Genomic DNA, 23,399 nt, shown 5'->3' with positions numbered 1-23,399 from the left:
AAGCGCCGTTGCGCCCCCTACCCTTAATAGAGGTCCCCTTTGATAGAGTCGCTATGGACCTCATCGGGCCATTTGAACGGAGCACCCAGGGATACTGTTTCGTATTGGTCTTGATGGATTATGCGACCTGGTATCCCAAAGCAGTGCCATTGCGCAATATTTTAGCTAAAAGTGTTGCACAGGCTCTGTTTCAGATTATCTCCCGCGTCGGAATCCCGAAAGAGATTCTAACTGACCAGGGCACAGGTTTATGTCACGCACACTAAACAAGCTATATCTGGTCTATTATATCCAGCGTGTACCATCCCCAAACGGATGGGCTCGTTGAGCATTTTAATAGAACTTTGAAGTCCATGATTTGGAAGTTTGTTCACGACGATAGCCGAAATTGGGATAAATGGTTAGTCCCTCTATTATTTGCAGTGCGGGAGGTTCCCTAGGCCTCCATGGGATTTTCTCCCTTTGAGTTATTATTCAGTAGAAAGCCTCTGGGAATATTGGACCTTGTTAAAGAAAGCTGGGAGGATGGTCCAAGCCCCAGTAAAAGTGAGGTACAATACGTTATGGACCTGCGAGCAAAGCTCCATACACTGGGTCGGTTGTCATGGGAGAATTTGCTCGAGGCTCTGGAGCATCAGCAGAGGCACTATAATAAAGGGACGAAACTACGACAATTCTCACCGGAGATAAAGTCCTGGTATTACTTCCAACCTCCAGTACAAAATTGCTCGCCAAGTGGCAAGGGCCCTTTGTGGTTACACAACGAGTTGGGGAGGTTGACTATGAGGTGGAGCAAAACAGATTTATCACCTCAATCTATTAAAAGCGTGGAAAGAGGTGGTGGCTGTCTCTCTGGTGACGGTGGATCAGGAGAGGGACAACCTGGGGCTGGAAGTACCAAATTCAGCCAATCAGACCACACCCCTTTCAGATAACCACCTCTCGCCGAGCCAGAGAGCAGACCTTGCCCTGTTGCAAAAGTGGTTTGCGGATGTGTTTTCTCCCCTAACAGGGTGCACTAACCTCATACACCACCATATCGAAACCCCCCCGGGAGTGACGGTGCGTTCCCGTCCCCATCGACTGCCAGAGCACAAAAAGAAATTGGTGCAGGCAGAAATAAAGGCAATGCTGGAGTTGGGCGTAATTGAGGAGTCCCACAGTGCCTGGTGTAGCCCCATCGTGCTGGTAGGTAAGCCAGATGGCTCTATTTGGTTCTGTGTGGACTATAGAACAGTGAATACTGTGTCACGTTTTGATGCCTATCCTATGCCTAGGGTCGACGAACTCCTGGATCGGCTGGGCACGGCTCGCTTTTTCTCGACACTGGATTTGACCAAGGGCTATTAGCAGATTCCCATGTCTGCAAAGTCCAAAGAGAAATCGGCTTTCTCCGCTCCAGACGGTTTGTACCAATTCCGGACACTTCCGTTTGGGTTATTCGGGGGCCCGGCCACCTTCCAGCACCTGATGGATCGGGTGCTGCATCCGCATGCTGCGTATGCTGCTGCCTATTTGGATGACGTCATCATCCACAGTAGCAGCTGGGCGCAGCATGTGCAGCAGGTGGGCGGTGCTCGAGTCCTTGAGGCAGGCGGGGCTCACGGCTAACCCAAAGAAGTGTGCAATTGGCCGAGTGGAGGTACGGTATCTGGGGTACCACTTGTGAAGTGGACAGGTGCGGCCTCTAGTGGATAAAACCGCGGCGATTGCGACCTGTCCACAACCGAAGACAAAAAAAGAGGTGAGGAGGTTCTTGGGGTTGGCCGGCTACTATAGATGGTTTATTCCGCCGCAGCTACCAGCCTGACTGATTAATTGAAAGGTGCCTCAGATCCGGTCCAACGGACTGCGCAGCGTCTTGAGGGACTCTGTGACCTGTTCATAATCCCTCTTTTACCGCAGGACGATGCACTCGGACAGAGGGCTGGGGGCCGTTTTGACCCAGCAGGTGGATGGAGTCGATCGCCCGGTGCTGTACATCAGACAAAAATTATCACATCGGGAGGCGAGGTACAGCACAATTGAAAAGGAGTGCCTTGCCATCCGGTGGGCGGTCGGTTCCCTCCGCTATTACCTGCTGGGTCACCCATTCACCCTCTGTTCGGACCACGCTCCCCTCCAGTGGCTGCACCGCATGAAGGATGCCAACGTGCAAATCACCCGTTGGTATCTGGCTCTACAGCCCTTTAATTTCAAGGTGGTTCATCATCATCATCAAATTTTATTTGTATAGTGTATTTTACAGCAGTTGTCACAATACGCTTTACAGACAACCCTGGCCTAAACCCCCGGACAGGAGCAAGCCTAAGGCAACAGTGGCAAGGAAAAACTCCCTGTGGCAGATGGGAAGAGACCTTGGAAGGAACCAGGCTCAAGGGGGAAACCCATCCTCCTCTGGTCGGCTCAGGGTGCTGACTGGTGACCAACATGTCAGTCAGTTTTATAAGGTTTATGATGTAGCTCAGATGATGGGTGGGGCCGGGTGGTGGTGATGGGGAACAGCAGGTGGCGACAGATGTGGGCAGGGTGGAGGCAATGACGAAAGAGGGGCTGGACCGCCGAGGTGGGGGAGACCAGACGACTCTCAAAGCACTCTCGAGGGTTGGGGCAAGAGCCCCGCTGGCAGCGTGGGGAAGAGGGTAGAAACGGCAACTAGGGAATTTGCAATATAGCAGACAGTGGGTAAAGTGGTAGTAGTATGTATTGGGGGGACCCCGCCAGGAGTAATATATGGCTGCATAGCTACTAGAACAGGGATGGAGAGCCCATGCAGTCATGAGGGGTGGACAACCATACCCGCCTATCAAGAGCCAGCCCATGTAAAGTCGGGTCACAGCTGATTGACAGGTGACAGTAAGGAAAGGATTGGCACCTACAAAGCTCTATGACTACAGGCTTCTCGCACCCTGTCTCCAGACTATAACTGATTATAAGCCTGAGCATAGAGGTGTGTTTTTAATCTAGATTTAAATATTGAGAGTGAGTCTGACTCCTTTATAAATTTTGGAAGCTGGTTCCACAGTAGTGGGGCCCTGTAGGAGAAAGCCCTACCCAGGTTTTTGGAAATTCTTGGGACTACCAAGTAGCCTGCGTCTTGGGATCTGAGTGACCTTGTGGGTTTATAAGGTAGGAGCAGGTTAGCTATGTACACAGGTACACGTCCATGCAGAGCTTTAAAAGTCAGGAGCAAAACCTTTTAATCTATCCTATGCTTAATGGGTAGCCAGTGAAGCGACGCTAGTACTGGTATAATGTGCTCATACTTCTTAGTTCTGGTCAAGATACGAGCAGCTGCATTCTGCACAAGCTGGAGACTCTTTAATGAGTTATTAGGGCAGCCAGATAGCAAGGCATTACAGTAATCTAACCTAGACGTAACAAACGCATGGATCAATTTTTCAGCATCCCCAACTGACAGGAAATGTCTAATTTTAGCTATGTTGTGTAGCTGAAAGAAGGCAATTCTGGATATGTTTTTTATATGGGTGTCAAAAAATAGATCAGGATCAATGGTGATACTAAGGTCTTTAACGACCATATTAGGTTCAGCCAAACAACCATCACAGTTTAAGGTGAGAGTAGACAATTTCTCCCTTAATATTTTGGGACCTAAAACCAACATTTCAGTCTTATCTGAATTTAGGAGCAGAAAATTTGAAAGCATCCTAGCTGTCATGGTTCTGTTTTACTGTTTCTGTTTTTCCTTGTTGGGCCGCCAGATGGCGGCACTTCTGTTTTGTGTTCTGCTCTTTCCCCTGTTAATTGTATTGTTTTACATTATTGTCTCGTTATTCTATCATTGTTCCCACCTGTGTCTTGTTATCCCCTCCTTTTCTGGTTTGATTGTTTTTTGAGTTCACCTGTGTCTTGTTACCCCGTCTATTTAAGTTCTTTGTCCCCTTGACTCGGGTGCTGGTTCCTTGTGTTTGTTTCCGACCATATGTACTGCCCTTGTACTCTGCCTGCCTGTGTTCTGCCCTGCCCGTGTTTTTGAGTTCCTCTTGTTTTCTGTTTTATTAGATATTTTTGGAGTTTGAGTTTTTGCCCATCGTGGCCTTTTCTGTTCCCCATTTGTGTTTGCCCTTTTTTTAGTAAAGTCTTTGTTAATTTTCCCTTTTGAGTTTGTCTTCCTTACTCTGCGCCTGGGTCCTAAACCCCGTACCCTGACACAAGCCTTGATATCTACAAATACAGGCCTCTAACCGTGAAAGCGGCAGTGCTTCCCCAGGTTTCATTGAAATATAAATCTGAGTATCGTCCGCATAACAGTGGAACTTTATGCCATGTGCCCGGATAATATAAGTGGTAGCATATATAGCGAGAAGAGTACTGGTCCTAGTACTGATCTTTGTGGAATACCGTATTTCAATAATTGAGGAGCTGGACTCTTCTTCTTTTAATTTGACAAACTGTTTCCTGTCACAAAGGTATGATCCAAACCATGCGAGTGCCTGTCCATGAAGTCCAACACAGGCCTGGAGTCTGTCCAGTAGAATTCCATGATCAATTGTGTAAAAAGCTGCACTCAGGTTCAGGAGTACAAGAACCGACACAGAGTTATGGTCGGCTGACAGTAGTAAATCATTTGTAACCTTGATAAGTGCGGTTTCTGTGCTGTGGTGGGGTCTAAACCCTGATTGGAATACTTCAAGGATACCGTTAGAGCTAAGGTATGCACTTAGTTGCTTAGCAACAGTTTTCTCCAATAATTTTGATAGAAATGGAAGGTTTGAAATCGGTCTATAATTTTCCATTTTATCAGGTTCTAGGTTTGGTTTCTTCAATAATGGCTTAATAACTGCCACTTTTAGTGACTCAAGTGCGTATCTTGTGACTAGGGATGTGTTAATGATTTTTAGTATGTGCTGGCCTAGTACTGGAAATAGTTCTTTAACCCCATTTGAACGAATAGGATCGAGTAGACAGGTCGTCGATTTTGAGGACATAACTAATTCGGATAACTCAACCATGCTAATGGGCGTAAAACAGTTTAGTACCGCTGTCTGTAAATCTTCCTGTTGTAACCAGGCGCAGGGCTGTTTATTAACATGAACAGGAATAGTGCATGATGGAGACAGTTTGGAAATCTGGGGCTGTATGTATCAAACATCTTAATAATTACACTTAAGAATCTCATAAGAGCTTACTTTGGAGTGAAATCATTCTTTGCTTAAAGTGGTCGGTAAAACAGAGTTATCAAGCAGCTTACACTTTTTCATAGATAAGTCTTGAGACATTCTCAAGAGTAACGCTTAAGTGTGTTTTTGCGACAATCACAGGTGCTGCAAATAAAAGGATTAAGATGATGTCATCAATTGCCAAAATTGCTAAGAGAGAAGAACCAATCAGCTTTTGGGAAATGTGTTCTATTGATGGGTCAACAGAAGTTTTCAATAAAGTTAAACACACCCTCATTATGAAAGCTCCCTTGTTGTCTAATGGTAGTCAAATGGATGTGAAAAGAAAGCAGAATTGGACTGTGGAAGAAACGGTGATGTTGGTAGAGGAGGTGGAGGCAAAGAAGGAAATAATTAAGGGAAAATTTAGCCCCACACTTACAAGTCGACACAAAAAAGAAGTTTGGAAGCAGATCGCAGACAGCATTAATGCGAGCTTCTCCTCCACCATTCGGAGTCCACAGGAATGCGAAAAGAAATGGTACAATGTTTTATCCAAAGCGCATCAGGAAATCTCCACTGTCAAGAAGGCAACATCTGGCACTGGTTCGTAGTCTACGTTATTTATGCATCTATCTAATTATTTATTTATTTATGAAACACGTTTGTTACATATTGCTGATGAACATTAATGTAGTTATATTTTTTATTCAGGTGGAGGTCCTGCGCCTAAACCTTTAAGCGCAGTGGCAGAAGTAGTTCTCCACATCCTTGGAGAAAACAATGCCACAATCAGTGGAGTGGGTGACTGTCAGGATGCTGCACTACTCAAACTGCAGGCCGTAGTAAGGTTGGCATGCTATTATAAAAGAACTGTAGCTCAATACTCAATACTTATTTTATTGATACAAATGCATATACACAAGAATAAACTAAATTAACAAAATGAATTCTGTTTTTCAGTAATGTAGATGAAAACACCATCTCGTCCCCTCATGAGCTGCCTGTGGAGCTTCCAGGACCATCTGGCATTCCCTCTCCAGCAGCAGGCCCAGAGCCCCGGCTCCCTGAGCCCCCACTGGCCACTGCCACTCCACGGCTCAACCCGGACGAGGTGGAGGACATGGATGCACTGCGGTGAGAAGAGTTGCGGATGAGCATAATAGTTTTAAGGATGAAGGAGCATTATTATGAACTAAAAATAAAAAAGATGAAACCTTGCTTATTGCTGTCTTTTTAAAAAAATCCACTCAGCACTTATAATCAATAGATTGGGGGCAGGAGTGCAACGGGAGCAAAATAAAAATGTATTTATTACCCAAAAGGAAGGTTGGCAAAGTTCTGCCTAAACACAATGGCATCAGAGGCAAATGGGATGTTAGGAGGGTGGTTGTCATCATCATCATCATTATGATCTCCCTCATCAGGGGGGAGACGAATGTTGCGCATTTTGCACATGCCATTATAATATTGCTAGCCTTTTGTGGTGTTTGGCGGATTTCCCCGTGAAGGACATGGAACCGGCGTTTCCATTGGTCGATGCCCCTCTCCACAATACTTCGGGTGCATCGGTGAGCCCTGAAAAGTCCAATTACTTTTAGATGACCGTCAAAAAGAACTATAATGGTGAGATGATTCATTATTATAATTCATAGGCTTAGTTAATTTGTACCTGTTGTAATTTTGTTGGGCCCCTGGTTGTGGTCTTGGGAATGGTGTGAGAAGCCAGCGTCGTTGTGGGTAGCCTTTATGTCCAAGGAGATGGCACCCGGGTGGAACAATGTTCCTGTCAAACAGCTGTTGCATTCCACTTTTATTCAGGATGCGTGCATCATGGGTAGATCCTGGCCACTTGGAAACAACATCTAAAATGTTGCAATCTGCGTCAAAGACTACCTGGGTGTTGATGCTGTGGTACCTCTTCCTGTTTACAAAAGTCTCTTCATCTACGCTTTGAGCAATTATTCGAATGTGGGTGCCATCAATTACTCCAACCACCCCCGGGAAGCCCGCTAGACGCATCTATACAGCTTGCTTCTGGCGGATTAACCGAGGAGAGGTTGGAAATTCTATAAACCTGCAAGGGCTGACACAGTTTTTGCCACTACCCTGCTGATGGTGGATTGTGATGGTCCCAAATCATCAGCATTGCATAACTGCATTTTTCCCATGGCTAGGAAGCGCAGCGTTAAAATGACTTGCATCTCTGCCGTAATTACGCTACTTCTCAAAGTTGATAGTGATATTACATCCCACACAAGATCGGTGACAAAGATGATTCCCTGATGATCTAAGCGATAACGTTTGATTAACTGTGCATCATCAAACATTTGTAAAACATTCTTCCTGTCTTGGAAGGTGCGTGCGCGTCTTTGCAACTCTGCCATCTTGCCTACTCCTAGCCAAATTAAGAGAGCCCCAGAGGTCTCTTAAATACCTGACAGGTTAAGAGTATTCTTAAGTCAAGAGAAATTTGATAAATCACTTTTATTCTTAAATGTGTGTAGGAGTAAAAGTCATCAATTCTTACACTTAAGTTCCACTTGAGACTAATTTTTTAGTAAGTCACTGCTGCTAAGATTGGAGGGACAAGTTGAAAACTCTGATGATTGTTTTTTAGTTAATTATTCCACAGTACTAAATAGAAATTTTGGGTTATGTGTTTTGTGCAATTAGTTTTGAGAAAAAGGCAGATCTAGCAGAAGCAAGAGCTTGCTTATACTGAAGAAAGCTGTTTTTCCATGCAAGATGAAATACTTCTAGCTTTGTTGACTGCCATTTTCGCTCTGATTTTCTAGTAGACTGCTTCAGGGCCCGGGTGGTATCGCTGTACCATGGAGTGTGGTTTTTCCGACTAGTGTTTCTTCTTTTAAGGGGGGCAACAACATCAAGAGTGTTCCTGAGAGTAAGGGTTATCTGGTTAGTCAGTTGGTCCAGTGCAGCTTCATCAGAATTTTCATCAGCCTTTTCTTCAGTGGAGAGGAATGTCTCCGGAAGCATATTTATAAACTTTGGAATAACCTCAGGGTTTACTGATCGGCTGTAGTAATGTCTAGGCTCTGATACAGGAGGATTGGATGTCTTAATATTAAACGTAATGAGGAAATGATCTGATAGTATAGGGTTATGAGGTGCGAAGGTAAGATTTACCACACTAATATCATGGGACAGAACTAAGTCTAAGGTATGGCCACGGTAGTGAGTAGGCTCACAAACATTCTGTACAAAACCAATGGAATCAGTAATAGAGGCAAAAGCTGTTCCTAGGGGATCACCGTTTTTATCCACATGTATGTTGAAATCACCAACAATTATGACCTTATCTGCTGAAATCGCAAGGTGTGATAAAAAACTCAGCAAATTCCCTTAAGAAATCAGAATAAGGCCCAGGTGGCCTGTAAACAGACACAAGAAAAAAGGACTGCCCGCTAGCACTTTTATTTGCTAGATTGGGCTGTACCTTTCTCGCCCTGAAGGGGGGGGGGGGGGGGGTTGGTCATCAGCCGGATGACTCCCCAGCCTAGATTGGGCGGTGGGGGTATGTAGTAGGGGGGGCGTGGTTTGTGTGTTGGCTGCAGAGAGAGAGTGGGCGGGGCAGCTCTCGAACTCTGCGCCACAGCTGTTAGAGATAGCTAATCAGCACCGCTCTTTAAATGTTTAGTTGTTTAACGGTGTGCTGATTACCTTGACAGTGAGCCTGGGTGCTTAGAAAGGCATTCTCAGAGACAGACGGGTTGGTGATGGAGGACGGGCGGCACTACAGAGGTTGTGTTTTTAAAAAACCCATGTAAACCGAAAAACCGTGTGTTCGGCTTCAATAAAAAGAAGTGCATCCTAAGAACTCGTCTCTCTCTCTCTTTATGGTGGCACTCACCTTGCCAGTCAACTTTTTACCCACTGGAATTCTGATATAGTGAATTAAAGCTGAAATAAATCTGTCTCTAATTGAGGGAGAGATAGGGACAACAGGAGGATGGTAACATTCAAACTAATACTGTGGAGCAGAATAAAATGGTATAATAGTCAGGCCCTCATGAGAAGACTCATGTTGGCCACCTTATGAGTCATAGGTACTAGTTTTCTGACACCCTGACATGTTTGTTCTGGTGGATGCAGGGCAAAGAGAGGGAGAGAGTGTAAAGGAAGATGGTGACAGGGCAGAATGAGCAGGTGTCATGGGGGTGAGTAAGAAAGGAGAAAATACTGAAAATTAAGACAATACAATTAGTTATTGTAGAGGAGCGCGGAACAAAGGACTGCAAGACGGTTTGTTAGATGCAGTACACCAGAGGGTCTCTTTACTATTTACTTCCTGATAAATACAGACAAACACGTCACTCTCGAGCGACCGCTCAACATCCCCGCCCCTCTCTTAAAGGAGCCCAGTCCCAAGTGTCAGCCCAACCCTGTGACTAACACCAGGAAAATATAAGTGAATTATGTGTCCTTATGTGATATCCCCCACATTATCATTTGGCCAACTTGCATGTATTAAGAGTAGGCACCTGTTTTCTAACTTTCTGTCATATTTGCAGGGCTATGAGAGAGAGAGAGAGAGAGTGCAAGAGGATGTTGATTGGGAAGAAGCAGCAAGTGACATGAAGGTGAGTGAGAAATGAGCAGCTTTTGAGAAGTTAAAGAAATAGTCACACAAAATTACACAATTTTCTCTTACCGTGAAATTAATTAAAACAAAAAAACTGGAATTTACAGTGGGCTCCAGAATTATTGGCACCCTGAATAAAAATGAAGAAAAAAGGCTGCATATAATAAATGACACAGATAATAATCAATATGATATGTCCAAACATATGGGAAAACTGTATACTTTTATTTCAATACATTTACTCTCATGCTTCAATGTTTTTTATTAAGTAATTAATTTTTTCTGAAAACCATAGGTGCCGTAATTATTGGCACCCCTAACAATTATTGTAAGTAAAATCAAACAAAATGCAATTTGCATTACAATTTTACTTAATTTAGTTCACCTCAGTCTAAAGGAACTATATTGTGTCATTCCATCACTTCCAGTTTCACTAGAGAATAAAAATGAGGTAACAAGCATAAAAAATCCCTTTGTCATCCATCAGCATGGGAAAAGCCAAATAACTGTCAATTCAGAAGAGACCGATGGTAATTTACCATCACAGGTCTGGTAATGGGTACAAAAAAAGACATAAATGGTTAAACATACCACTTATTACTGTAAGGGCAATAATAAAAAGATGTAAAACATATCGTATGGTTGCAACTTTGCCAGGAAGATGGAGCAAGTGCATGGTGTCCCCACGAACGGTGAGGAAGATGGTGAGGGAGGCCACTAATAACCCAAGGATCACTGTTTAAGAATTGCAGAGATTGGTTTGTTTCTTGCGGTCAACAAGTCTAAAAAAACATAAAATGGCACCTCCATACCAACTAACTCTTTGGAAGGGTGGCACGAAGACAGCCCTTACTGAGAACAATTTTAAAAAAACAAGAATCTGGAGCTTGCCAAACCTCACTGGAATTATGACTAGAAGAGAGTGCTATTGTCAGATGAGACCAAAATTGAACTTTTTGGCTATACACACCATCGACGTTTGGCGACAAAAGAGGAATGCATACAGGTGAAGCACCTCATACCTACAGTCAAATATGGAGGTGGGTCATTGATATTTTGGAGATGTTTTGCTGGCAGTGGTCCTGGGGCACTATTGTAGATCAATGGCACAATGAATTCAACAAAGTACCAGGAAATTCTGGCAGAAAATTTGGTTGTCTCTGCTAAGAAGCTAGGACTTAGTCATAGGTAGATTGTCCAGCAGGACAATGACTCCAAGCATACATCAAAATCTAAACAGAAATGCTTAAGTGAAATCAACATCCATGTTTTCCAATGGCCATCTCAGTCTCCAGACTTAAATTCCATCAAAAATCTGTGGTCTGAACTGAACAGGGGGGTCCATAAGCGCAAACCCAAAGATATCAATGATTCTGAAAAGTTCTACATGTAGCAATGGTCAAAAATCCCTTCAAATGTGTTCTCTAACCTTTTCACAAATTATAGGAAAAGACTAATGGCTGTTGTCTTTGCCAGGGGTGTTTTCACAAAGTATTAAACCAGGGGTGCCAATAATTGTGGAATTTGTTTTTTGGGGAAATATTATTTTTATTTAAAAAATGTAAGACTTTGGTTGATTCCAATGAACGTGAATTTCACACTAGTTTACACATGTTGGAAAATAAAGCTTATGTCAATAACTGCATTATTTTTTAGTTTAGAATTTTCTTTTAGCATTTTTGTGCATATTTATCAGGGTGCCAATAATTCTGGAGCCCACTGTATATTGGGATGGCCAGGATCAAGCCCCAACTGAACTGAATTTCTTATACATGCTTATTTGCACACTAATAATTGTATTATTTCTTAACTCTTGCTTTTGCACCACATCAACCCACCATTCACCGAACGTGTACACTGCATTATGACATACCATCTACATGTTCAGTTAACCTCCTACAATATCGCCAGGCCATATGGATACAACCGGAGCTCAGCTGTGCTTACTGACCTGTCTTCTTCTTTAAAACCACGGACACATTTCACCAAAAAAATCCACACTTTTAGATGGTTACTTGATGGTGGTGCACTGCCAAAATAAATGACTGCAAAGTGCAAGGTCGGAGGATTGAATCCTGCCTCGCCCTCAGTGGCAACTTGTATCTTAAACTAGCATTTTCTTATACTTAAATTGCTAACTAATAATTGTCTATTGCTTCTGCACTTATCACAATCTTCAGTGCAGCAAAAGTCACTCACGGCCAGCCATATGCATTTCATGACGACAAATGTATTGATTTTCTTAAAATGTGACACAAGCTGACCACTGTGGTGTTTCTACTAACTACATTTCTTCACTTGGCTACTGTAGAAAACCTTCTCATCAGCAAACACCACGTTTCTACATTCATGTTACCTCACCCTGTTCTGTACCAACATACAAACAATTGCTACGTATGAACTGTCTGCAACACCCCATTAAAACATTACATTTTAAAACATGACTCATTCATAATTATAACTACTAGTGCTGAATGTCAGAAAAGGACATTCATACTACAGTTTCACTGCGCAATCTCACGCATTCCTTCAGCAACCAATTAAATGTATTGTAGACTGTCTGTTTAATATATCGTTCAATGAGGAAACCCATCTCACTCATGGTCACTTTATTTTCTTTGCACTATAGTCGATCATGTTAAGTGATTTGCCCATTCTGCAAATTCTGCTAACAACAATATTGTTTCAACTACTCAATTTCATCATTTCTCCTCATTTCTCTCATACTACTGTTATTTTCTAATATTCAAAGATTGCTGGGACATATGCGTTTGCTGCTGTCTAGCTAAGCAAAACAGCGAACACCTAAGCTTATCAAAATGCCCTATAAACCATAGTAACACTGAAAGTGCATCTCGACGAAATAACAGAAAACGGAGCAGGACAGAAGGGTACGCACGTTGCGACCTATGGACCTCTAATTCCACGAGCTTGTTGCTGATAGTTTTGTCAATGAAGGCCTGTTGGATGGCTGTCAAATCAGTGAGTATATACACTGGGGAGTCGAAATCTCTTTCCTTGCTTTTCTCATGGTGCAACCGTCTTTTATATTTACGCACCCTTTGTCACAGTCATTGTTTTACATATATAGCAATATATATATAACTACAAATTAATGTCCTCAACTTTCCCCCTCAAAATCTCGCTCTGCCTTCCAATCAAACCACTGTACATCCGGTACTGCCTACGCTGTATGCATGTTCGCATGTATCTAACTATCTATGTGTACGCATACTTCTCATTGTCTACATTTTATATGCATTACTGTTCTCACTTTCTTAAAACAAACACTTCGCAAATAGAAATGATATCTCATGAAAAAAAAACACATTTTAACAAAAATGCTAAGTCACTCACACATACAACCCAGTGCGCAAAATGTTGTTGAAAGGCCGTGGAAAAAGCATCGAACTCCAACATTGAAATCACGTCTGTGGAGGGTTGAAAATGAAAATCGAAAAGACGTCAAATTTGGCTGTAGTTTGGGCGTCGCTGAAAAGCCGTCCAACTCCGACGTTAAAATCATGTCTGTGGAGGGTTGAAAATGAAAATTGAAAAGACGTAAAATTTGGCCGTTGCAGTTCGACATTTTTTCAACGCTGAAAATGGTCCATCTCCAACGTAGAAATCACGTCCATTAAGGGTTGAAAATTAGTCTGCAGTTTCAAAACCAACTTTACATTAATTTGATTGCAAATCAAATAAGATTATTGGACAAAAAACTAAATGTAAAAAACCACATGTTAATTCAGTCTAACTACACCAGCTACTGATGTACTCTGAACATGCTTTACCCACACGTCAGGAAAAACACATAAAAACTTAAATTGTACATTTCATGAAGCTGCAATGTGAGGTGGATAGCCATACAAGTTGACATTAGCACCAGATGGAACATAATGAAAGAAAATATTTTCTGATAGAGAATTTATTAGCAATTTTGCAGACCTGCATAGGCAACAGTGACAGTACATTAATTATCCTGATCGTTATCCACAGTCCCATTTCCAAGCTCAAGTCCGTTATTATCATGTTCATTAGTTGCAGTACCATTTCCATGCTCAAGTCCATCTTTATCCGCAATCACATTTCCAAGCTCAAGTCCATCTTCGTATCGATCATTTAATATGTCACCGTCATCACTATCGTCAGATTGGGCAAGAGCGATTACTTCAGCCCTCCGTTTCAGCTATTTTCTTAGGTAAGCCATAATCTGTAATAGTTCATAAAATGCTGAAATATGTGACCAGCTAGATAACTAATAATATGATGCCAGCATACATTAAGACTTTGCCCGACTCGCGTTTCATTGCATAAGTGTTTGGAACAGAAAAAGTAGTTTTCACGAAAAAGCCAGAACCATGACACGAACTAGCTAGCTAGCTAGCTAACGTTACCTCGTGGTGTTAGCTACAATGACATGAGGCACTCGCCATGTTTGGTAAAATATCCCTCTCCGTATTCATCGTTGCTGTTCGTTGTAATGTTAGCTAATGTTGATTATTCCCATATTTTATCTCCAAATAATTTGATATGGACCTATGTGTCTGAAATAAAGTTAAATAATTAACAAAACTGATATGATGACTTAGCTGCTAACGTTATAGGTAGTTGGCTAAGCTACCTAGCAACTATTTTAACTAACTAACGTTAGCTAGCGACCTCAGTACCGGGCTGGCATAATGTTGGTAGGTCTAAGGGTTTTAACTTTATTGAGCAAATAATATACATATACTTACGGTTAACTTTTAATTCAACAATGAATATAACATTAGCTAGTTCTCAGAACAAGCTAGATACTTACCACAGAACATCATTATTAGTCTTGTCTTCCATGAAATGGTGGCGGCGACTGTGTGCATAGACATATGTACAGAACGGCAGTGGTGCTCGCTCCCGTGGGGGCACGCAGGTCATGCATCAAGCATAATTATTGGCTGGAAAGACGCAATCTGTGTTTTTAAATGACTCTAAATACAGATCTAGGATCAGAAAAGGCAAACCGAATCCTGAATCAGCAGCCAGGGAATTTAGTAAATTCATGCACTTTTTTGTGAAATGGCGAAATTATCGTAAATTTGGGCATTATTGATCGTACACCGTGCAGAGGGTAAAATTATGGTACAAATACGATAATTATCGTACACCTGGCAACGCTGAGGATGGTGAAAAAAAAAATATGCCACTCCCCTTTGATCGAGTCGACAGTGCACGCAGCCATGGCGCAGTTCATCTGATCATTTCTGTTTCTGAGGGATTATTAAAGTATTTATTAATCTCGATAAAATTCATAAATATGAATATATTGGACTTGTGGAATTACAAGAAGCTTAAATTGAGTACATTGATTTATGTTTCTGGTTCTTACAACATTGTTGAGTTTTAGTGCGGAGAAAGCACTGCAGCAACAGGCTAAAATCTGTTTAAATAAAGGCCTGGACGGGCTGACGCGATTCCAACACAATTTAGCCGTCAATGGACGACTGTTGTTCACTGGGAAAGCAATGTCTATAACTCATTCATTCAAACTGGCTAAATCTAGGCCTGCCATTAAAAGTCTTGATATCAAAATAATGCCATGTTATGGTACTACAAACTATCTTGCCTCACCAAAATTAAAGAAGCTGTAATCCAAAGCAATGCTACCCAATGTTTTCTAAATAGTTTCAAGTCACTTTGCCCTGTGTTTTTTCATCTTGCCACCTTATAATGTCATTTAAACTTTGTGTCACAGGTGTCAAATACCTCAAATTGCCTCATACAAGGCATTTTAATGAATGTACAAAATTGCTGGTGAATACCTACAGAATTCATATTCCTCCAGAAAACATATCTCATCTTACCGATACAAATTTGACATATTTAGGCCTATTCAATCAATCTTGACTCTTACAAACCCATCCACATATATATTCCGCCTGTTCATGTACTATATGCTTATACACACAGGGCCAAGTCACTTAAAACAATTTAGAAAACATTGGGTAGCATTGCTTTGGAATACAGCTTCTTTAATTTCGATGACGCAAGATAGCCTATATAGTTTGTAGTACAGTAACTTGGCGTCATTTTGATATCAAGACTTTTAATGGAAGACCTAGATTTAGCCAATTTGAATGAATGAGTTATAGACAGTGCTTTGTATGGTGTGAGTAACTTGGCATTTTTGTAGGTTGAAAACGTACGTTGAGATTTACAGTCAGTAATGGCAGCCGGGTTTGACCAGCTTCCTACAAAGTCTGTTTTCCTTGAATTACATAGTCAGACAATCTTAATTGTGTATGGCATCATAGAACGGAGTTTAATTTTACAAGGGGACACAGCAAAGGGAATTTGATATTCCTTTTCTTATTTCATAAGTCATGATTGTTTTTTTATAATGTTTTTTCTTTAAATTCAGTAGATATAAACTCCTCAAAAAAAGTTAGGAAATTTGTGTTTGGTCGATCATATCTCTGTTGTTACTGTATATTATTATGTATCTTATATCATTGGAAAGCCTGTTAATTTCCCTTTACAATGATGTCCCATTTGTAAGGATCATGAACCAGGATTTGTCGCAGGTCAGCCAACGTGGTTGCGTTGGTCACACTCTAGCATGTACAGCACGCCCGAGCTGATCCCACAAGTGTTCAATTGGGTTGAGGTCTGGGCTGTTGGCAGGCCATTCCATTCAACCACGTTGGCTGACCTGCGACGAATCCTGGTTGAGGAATGGAATGCCATCCCACAGCAATGCGTGACCAGGCTGGTGACCAGCATGAGGAGGAGGTGTCAGGCTGTTGTGGCTGCGTATGGTTCTTCCACCCACTACTGAGGCTCCTGACTGTTGTTCAATGAATAAAGCGTAAAATTACCAATATGTCTTGTTTGTTCCTTGTTACTAGAGAGTTTAATCATCCAATCCCCCAAACAACTCAAAACAATAGTCAATACCAACAGGAGAATACACTGTTTGACACTGGCAGGGAAATTTGGCACATTTCACGTGGGATCCCACCCACATAATCAGCTGTGCTGCTCATCCTCACAAATGGGACATCATTGTAAAGGGAAATGAACAGGCTTTCCAATGATATAACATACAATGCTAATAATACAGTGACAACAGAGATATCGACCAAACACATATTTCCAAACTTTTTTTGAGGAGTTTATATTTAAACTATTCATTGAACCATGGACTCCATGTCTAGACTTGTCTTCATATTGAAACACTTTCTCGGGTTAATGAGATTGAGATTCCACTTTATTTCAGGGTAGATATTATAAAGCATTCATAATTACCAGTAGACTAGCTATGTTCCTATGCTAACTGTCCTAATATTCCACCCCTGGACATATTTTGTCCCCCCAGATGCTGTCATGCCAGCACCCCCCCCTCTTCCCCCCTCCAGTCTGTGATCACAAACTCCTCCCCCAGCCTCTGGTCTATGATCACAGAAATCTCATAGCGGACCACTAATTAATAGTGTTTTTATTACATTCTCTGGTTGGGGTGCCAAATGTCTCATAATATCGAGTTTGACATGCTGAGAACCAATTTAAAAAATGTAAAAGTCAGTAACTATGAAGTAGATATGTCTGTAGAATCACGGGTATATAAAACACTTGACATTAGAGATTTGTGTATTGTATTGTAAACATTCCTTGTGCCATATCTGCATTTGGCTGAGGAGAACCCATGCAGGGCAAAGTAGTGCTGGTGTCTGCTATTCACAGTGGGGATACTGGCCTCACCGACCCGTATACGGAACATGTTTTTAACATTCTAATTATCGGACGATTCCATAGCCAGTTTTTATGGAACGGTTAGCAACGCTTCTTTGAACGCTGTGCAAGGAAACTAGCTTTAACTAGTGACTAGCAAATGAAAGTGCAAAGTCCAAATTCATATAATTTGTCAGTATCATTTTAAAAAAAGAAATGTAATACTTTTATTCTGCATCTTTCTCTAAGACCCGTGGATGTTTCATTAGGGGTCCAAGCAGCGAAGCTGGTGGAACCCTTTTGTATCTGTTAGGATTATTATTATTAGGGGTCCAAGCAGCGAAGCTGGTGGAACCCTATTGTATTTGTTAGGATTATTATTATTAGGGGTCCAAGCAGCGAAGCTGGTGGAACCCTATTGTATCTGTTAGGATTATTATTATTATTATTATTATTATTATTTTTCTCCGCTAAAAGTGTCTGAGGCTCAGCAACCATAAGTCCTAGAGCAACCAAATTTGGCAGGTGGGTTCCTATGGCCCCTCACTACTCAGGCACTAAAAATCACCAGATGGTGGCGCTATAACAAAGGGTTTTGCGTAAAAGGCCATAACTCCCACACCGTAAGTCAGATCAACACAAAACTTCATCGACCTATGCATCTGAACGTGCTCTACAACTTTGCCATTGGCACCACCTATGTCCGCCATATTGTTTGGCCGCCATTTTAACTTTATCCTTGGGGCGTGGAAGCTTTCTCCGCTAAAATGTCTGAGGCTCAGCAACCATAAGTTGTAGACTAACCAAATTTGGTAGGTGGGTTCCTATGGCCCCCCACTACTCAGGCACTAAAAAGCACGTACGTCAGCCAGATGGTGGCGCTATAACAAAGGGTAACGCGTAAAAGCCCATAACTCCCACACCATAAGTTAGATCAACACAAAACTTCATCGACCTATGCATCTCAACGTGCTCTACAACTTTGCCATTGGCCCCACCTTTGTCCGCCATATTGTTTGCCCGCCATTTAGACTTTTTAGTTGGGGCGTGGCAGTTTTCTCCGATAAAATGTCTGAGGCTGAGCAACCATAAGTCCTAGAGCAACCGAATTTGGCAGGTGGGTTCCTATGGCCCCCCACTACTCAGGCACTAAAAATCACCTATGTTGGCCAAATGGTGGCGCTATAACAAGAGGGTCATACTTTAAAAGGCCATAACTCCCACACCATAAGTCAGATCAACACAAAACTTCATCGACTGATGCATCTGAATGTGCTGTACAACTTTCCTATTGGGAGCACCTATGTCCGCCATATGGTTTGCACACCATTTGAACTTTTTCATTAGGTGGGGTGCGGAAAAGCTGGAGCTCCAAATCTAAACGATTACGACATTGAGTAAACTTCTTTACGGCAAGCGACAACCATGGCGACGCAAGTAATCCGACACCGTAGGTCTAGTTTTTAGCAGTGACTGGACGGTCTGACAGTTCCACCTAGCGTGCATGCTAGGATAGGCGACCCAAAGTTTCTTAGTAAAAGCTTTCTGAGAGGATGAATAATTACTTTTCTTTGGCATGGATCCATTTGAAGACAGTATCGGGTGAGTTCGTTAAGTCTTTAAATCTGTCATTATGGTGAGAAAAAGCTAAACCATTTTATTGGTAGTTTTTGAGTTTCTGTGCAAACGCGCGAAAACACGCTGGTATAATAAAACAATGACGGTAATACATATATAGTCCGCTTCGTTCCGTTGCTACCATAACATAACAGACTCTTGTGTCTACAGCTGCAGTTTCTCGCTGCAATTTCTAACATTGAATATTCAAAATACGCAATTTATGCTGTACTCTGCCAGTGTCTAAATAAATAATACGCTACGGTAAAGCCTTGAGAGGATGAATCATTACTTTTCTTTGACATGGATCCATTTGAAGACAATAACGGGTGAGTTCGTTTACTCTTTAAATCCGTCATTATGCTGAGAGAAATCGTATTCTCAATTTAATCTCTAAATTATCTGTAAGGTTAGGGTTGTAACTAGTTAGCTGTTTCGTAGGTGACTTAGTTAATGCACTCGTCTTAACTATTGCTTGTACTTTCGCATAGACTGCGTTGTTGCTGTACTTGTTTGTGTTAGTGTTAATCAGTTTAACCTACAGGGTCCAAGTTGGACTATGCGGTTGTTCCCTGCACTTGGAACGGTAGGCTACTGCCCTCTAGGGTTTTCGGCACACTTATTCCTGGTTATGGTTATACACTTTGTTGTACGTCGCTCTGGATAAGAGCGTCTGCCAAATGCCTGTAATGTAGGCTAATGTAATATTCCGTAGCAACAAGATAAACCCGGCGTTAGCCTTGAAATATGCCAATACAGCAGTGAAAACGCTGCTCACTGAATAACGAAATAAACGAGACAAAGTTTTCTTTAAATTATGCCATGTCATTCTACATTCAATATCTGGGCCTAAACTTTGAATAAATATACAATCTTACCACTGGTTTCACACGTAGAGATGTCCCTTTTGCGAATGAGTGGTCATATATTGTCTTGGACAATCCATTTGAGAAATATAGGCTACGCGCATTTGTGACGCCTGGGCTATCTTCAGAAATAGCTGTGCGTAATACCACACCTGCTGCTTACGGCGTTGTCACCCTTTTTAGTGCAATTTGGCTTGATTGACAATTAATTTATTCAGTAGGTGAGAGTATAAGCTTTCTAACGATGTATAACATGTCTGTTTTTGCTTTTGGAATAGCGTTTTATAGGTCAGCGTAACCGAACATTTTCTTATATGCCAGTGTCTACATGAATAAAACGGTAGGCTGCTCTGCGCGTAGGTCGCGACTTGATATCTCGTCTTTTGTTTCGTTTTTTCTCAATGTCGTATTCATTATTTGAAATGTGTATTTATGTGTTACTATTCTATCTGTCTCTGAGGCGCTCTGAAATGTGCATTCTCTGCTAAGCTGAGCAATGGATTGGAATATGTGCCTGACGTACTGTTGCACGGTATACCGAAACTTCAGCACTTTTCTTTCGGTACTTAAAAAAAATTAAATAAATAGAAACGGTTCGCTATTAGAATTTTCCGACGTTCGGTAGTTTTGTGTCAAATGTAAACGCCAGGGAACTGTCTCTCGCATTACTGATTGAGAGGATTAAAAGTGTAATTTATCAGAATCTTCGCTAGATGACAGTAGCAACTAAGGTTGGCAAGTGAGGTGACCTGCGCTTGTGCATTCTTCGTGGTTGATACAGCGCAAGCTTAGACTCAGTTGACTTCAGTAGCAATAGGTGTTCTAATTTGTAAATATTTTATTATAGGAAGACGCTGTATTGTTATTGAAATATTTTGTTTTTAGATTTATTTAAAAGTGAAAGACCTGTTTAAAGATAATTTACTTTGCAATTGTTTAATTTTTGAAATATAATTAGTACAGTTTTCTATGGTTTAGTGTTGTAACACTATAGGCCTATGCTTATTGATATGCTGAACAGGCTTCAACTTAAAGGTTGTTTAATAAACCATGAATTCGAAAATGAGGTCAACCCTTGTGGACATTACGTTTCTGATCAATTAAGGTAATTTCAGTATCGTTAGGTACCAAGTATTGAATCAGTATTGTTTCAGTATCAATTATCATGATACTAAACCTGGCATCGGTATCAAAGTCAAAATTTTGGTATCGTGACAACACTAGTGTGACGCCTTTTTTAGTTGTGGCATGGAAGCGCTGCAGCTGTACACACACACCGGGCCATCTAAGTGTTACGACATGCCATCTAAGTATTACAACATAGTAAAGACCTTTACGGGAAGCGGCCAGGACACATCCATGGCGACACAACTAAGTCATCCGCCAGCGTCTCTTAGCACAAAATTGGCCATAAGTCCTCAATATTTTACTACGTCAGACACATATTCCAATCCATTGCTTATCATGATATTCAGTAGATATGTTGGGTGAAGGTATATGATCATGAGGACAGAGCCATTTTAAAATAGCTCCATAGGGGGCGTGATGGTGCCAATGCTTGGACCCCTCCCAACGCCGCTTGCGGCTTTAATTTTAATTGTCTACATTGAAATGTTACATACAACACCTTTAAGAGTGCATTCATTTACGCTCTTTTTTCCATTAGATTATCCTGTTCCTTGGTTCAAGACTGAAGCAGCAATGAACTTCGAAGGCAACAAGCACTGTGGATCAAATATCACAATATCAATATCTCACATTGTTCAGGAAATCACAGTTGGAATATTTTACCTAGCAAGGTCAGATAACACAGAATTTAGGGATAGATAGATAAAACCAGTTACAGAGTAAAATGCATAATTTGTTGTACAAAATGGTATATTTTAGCAGAATTATTTCTAATCCCCTTTTTCATTTGAGGAAAAATACTTGGTGGCAAGCAAGTAAATGCTTTAGCATTCTTAAACTGTAGCGTTTCATTCAATTCAGATTTATTAGTATTGACTTTGGCAAAACAGACAAGGTGTAAGGAATTGACCGGTGGCTGGACGATGGTAAGTAGTGGAAGAGACAGTGTTTTCCAAAACCAGTTATAACTCCCCTCCAATTAGTTCATGAACACAAGGCGTTCTTTGGTTGCAGGCATTTATTGCACATCCATGCCGTTAACATGCCGTTAAACATGCTGTGAGAACTAGACAAAATAAAGCACAAATCATAAATGAGTCCAGTGCGATACAGTGCATTCTCATAGAGAATAACCATTAAACAGATATTTCACAAACACAAATATAGCTTCAAATATAGCTTGCATAATCCATTATTTTAGATTAAACCCACGGAATTAGCTTGCCAAACACCCGCAAACGTAGGTGGGCCACCGCGAACTCCACCAGAATATTAGCCGTAGCTAGCCCCCTAACACACATTTAATAACTATAGGCACAATATAGTAACACACAGATAACATTACACACCTCATTGGCCGCGCAACTCGAAGGGGGGTACAAAACAAAACTTCAACCTTACAAGTCCTTAGCCAATTCCAATCCTCATGAACGCAACCATAAGCAACGTAACCCAAAAACATCATTCTCGGCAGAATCTGACATGTACTCTGCCTCTCGTGGTAATTCCAGAGCGCAACTAACAACAATGCCCCAACCCCACTGTAACACAATGACATTGGATTGGACAAATGAACTTCAACTGTACAACTGACGCTGACGGCAGCTACACCAGTGATTTTTTTTTTTTTTTTCAGCAGGTGGATAGCCAGTGTCAAACTATATACAGATTGTGGTACATCACAAAATATAAAACAACAAAAAAAAACTGTACAAAAAAGGAAATTAAACGGGCATATGTTGCCAGGCTATGTCTTCCTCAGACCCTGCACACATAACTACCCGTACTGTCTTTACTGCACTGGTGACAACCAGTAACCTCAACTGTAAAAACCCAACTCCCCTGAGGAGCCTAATGCAAGCCCTTTAATCAGCAGCTCCTACCATTGCAGTAATAAGCAGCAGTTTAAACAACAAACACTACCAATTGCTTATTTAAAATCAATAAGCAACCACAGTAATTACAGACAAGTAACAAACATAGGAATTCACCTTTCCATAATCTACAGGGTTCTGAACAGCATTAATACACGTTTTAGTACGCTGCTCACTAAATCACCCCTCCTACAATGGCACAGCCCAATAACACCCCCAGAAAATCCTATACAAAAATACCACTTGGTACGGTCGCGCCTGTTTCGCGGGAGAAACAACACGAAAGAACGCTGGAAGAATCTAAGTTGATTATAGATTGTGATTTTCTTGTTTTAGCAGAATACTAAAAATAAACTTTTTATACTTTATGGCTAAGCACTCTTTCTCTACTGTAGAGTAGTTGCCCTCTCGTGGCAAAAGCTTACGGCTGATGTAAGCTATGGGCTGAAGCTGTTCAGGGTTCCCTTGTAGAAGGACC

General features: G+C 41.5%; 1 protein-coding gene and 2 long non-coding RNA genes across 3 annotated transcripts; 2 read left to right on the top strand and 1 right to left on the bottom strand.

The window, feature by feature from the left end:
- The first annotated feature begins 1,920 nt into the window (after positions 1–1,920).
- On the top strand, positions 1,921–23,270 carry LOC135257892 (uncharacterized). Its single transcript, XR_010330803.1, has 3 exons — positions 1,921–2,013; positions 9,656–9,724; positions 21,586–23,270. It is a non-coding gene; the product is annotated as an uncharacterized LOC135257892 (long non-coding RNA).
- LOC135257875 (myb/SANT-like DNA-binding domain-containing protein 4) lies at positions 5,106–6,445 on the top strand. The gene is made up of 3 exons (XM_064341096.1): positions 5,106–5,726; positions 5,835–5,970; positions 6,084–6,445. The coding sequence occupies exons 1-3, from the start codon at positions 5,306–5,308 to the stop codon at positions 6,259–6,261; spliced, it is 735 nt and encodes a 244-aa protein (XP_064197166.1). The 5' UTR covers positions 5,106–5,305; the 3' UTR covers positions 6,262–6,445.
- Positions 6,001–6,932, bottom strand: LOC135257889 (uncharacterized). The gene is made up of 3 exons (XR_010330800.1): positions 6,793–6,932; positions 6,439–6,698; positions 6,001–6,252 (listed from the first exon to the last, which is right to left on the bottom strand). It is a non-coding gene; the product is annotated as an uncharacterized LOC135257889 (long non-coding RNA).
- Positions 23,271–23,399: the final 129 nt, after the last annotated feature.

The sequence above is a fragment of the Anguilla rostrata genome, chromosome 6 (genome assembly GCF_018555375.3).
Source record: "Anguilla rostrata isolate EN2019 chromosome 6, ASM1855537v3, whole genome shotgun sequence".
NCBI classification, from domain to species: Eukaryota; Metazoa; Chordata; class Actinopteri; order Anguilliformes; family Anguillidae; genus Anguilla; species Anguilla rostrata.
Note: the sequence above shows the minus strand (reverse complement) of the source record. Positions and strands in the feature narration are given on the sequence as shown.

What these genes read in the sequence shown, in the direction of transcription:
- LOC135257875 (XM_064341096.1), top strand. Translation starts at nt 5,306, where the DNA reads ATGATGTCATCAATTGCCAAAATTGCTAAGAGAGAAGAACCAATCAGC. An exon ending in GAAGGCAACATCTGGCACTG is followed by an intron (nt 5,727 to 5,834) that starts GTTCGTAGTCTA and finishes TTTTTTATTCAG; the next exon opens with GTGGAGGTCCTGCGCCTAAA. An exon ending in AAACTGCAGGCCGTAGTAAG is followed by an intron (nt 5,971 to 6,083) that starts GTTGGCATGCTA and finishes TCTGTTTTTCAG; the next exon opens with TAATGTAGATGAAAACACCA.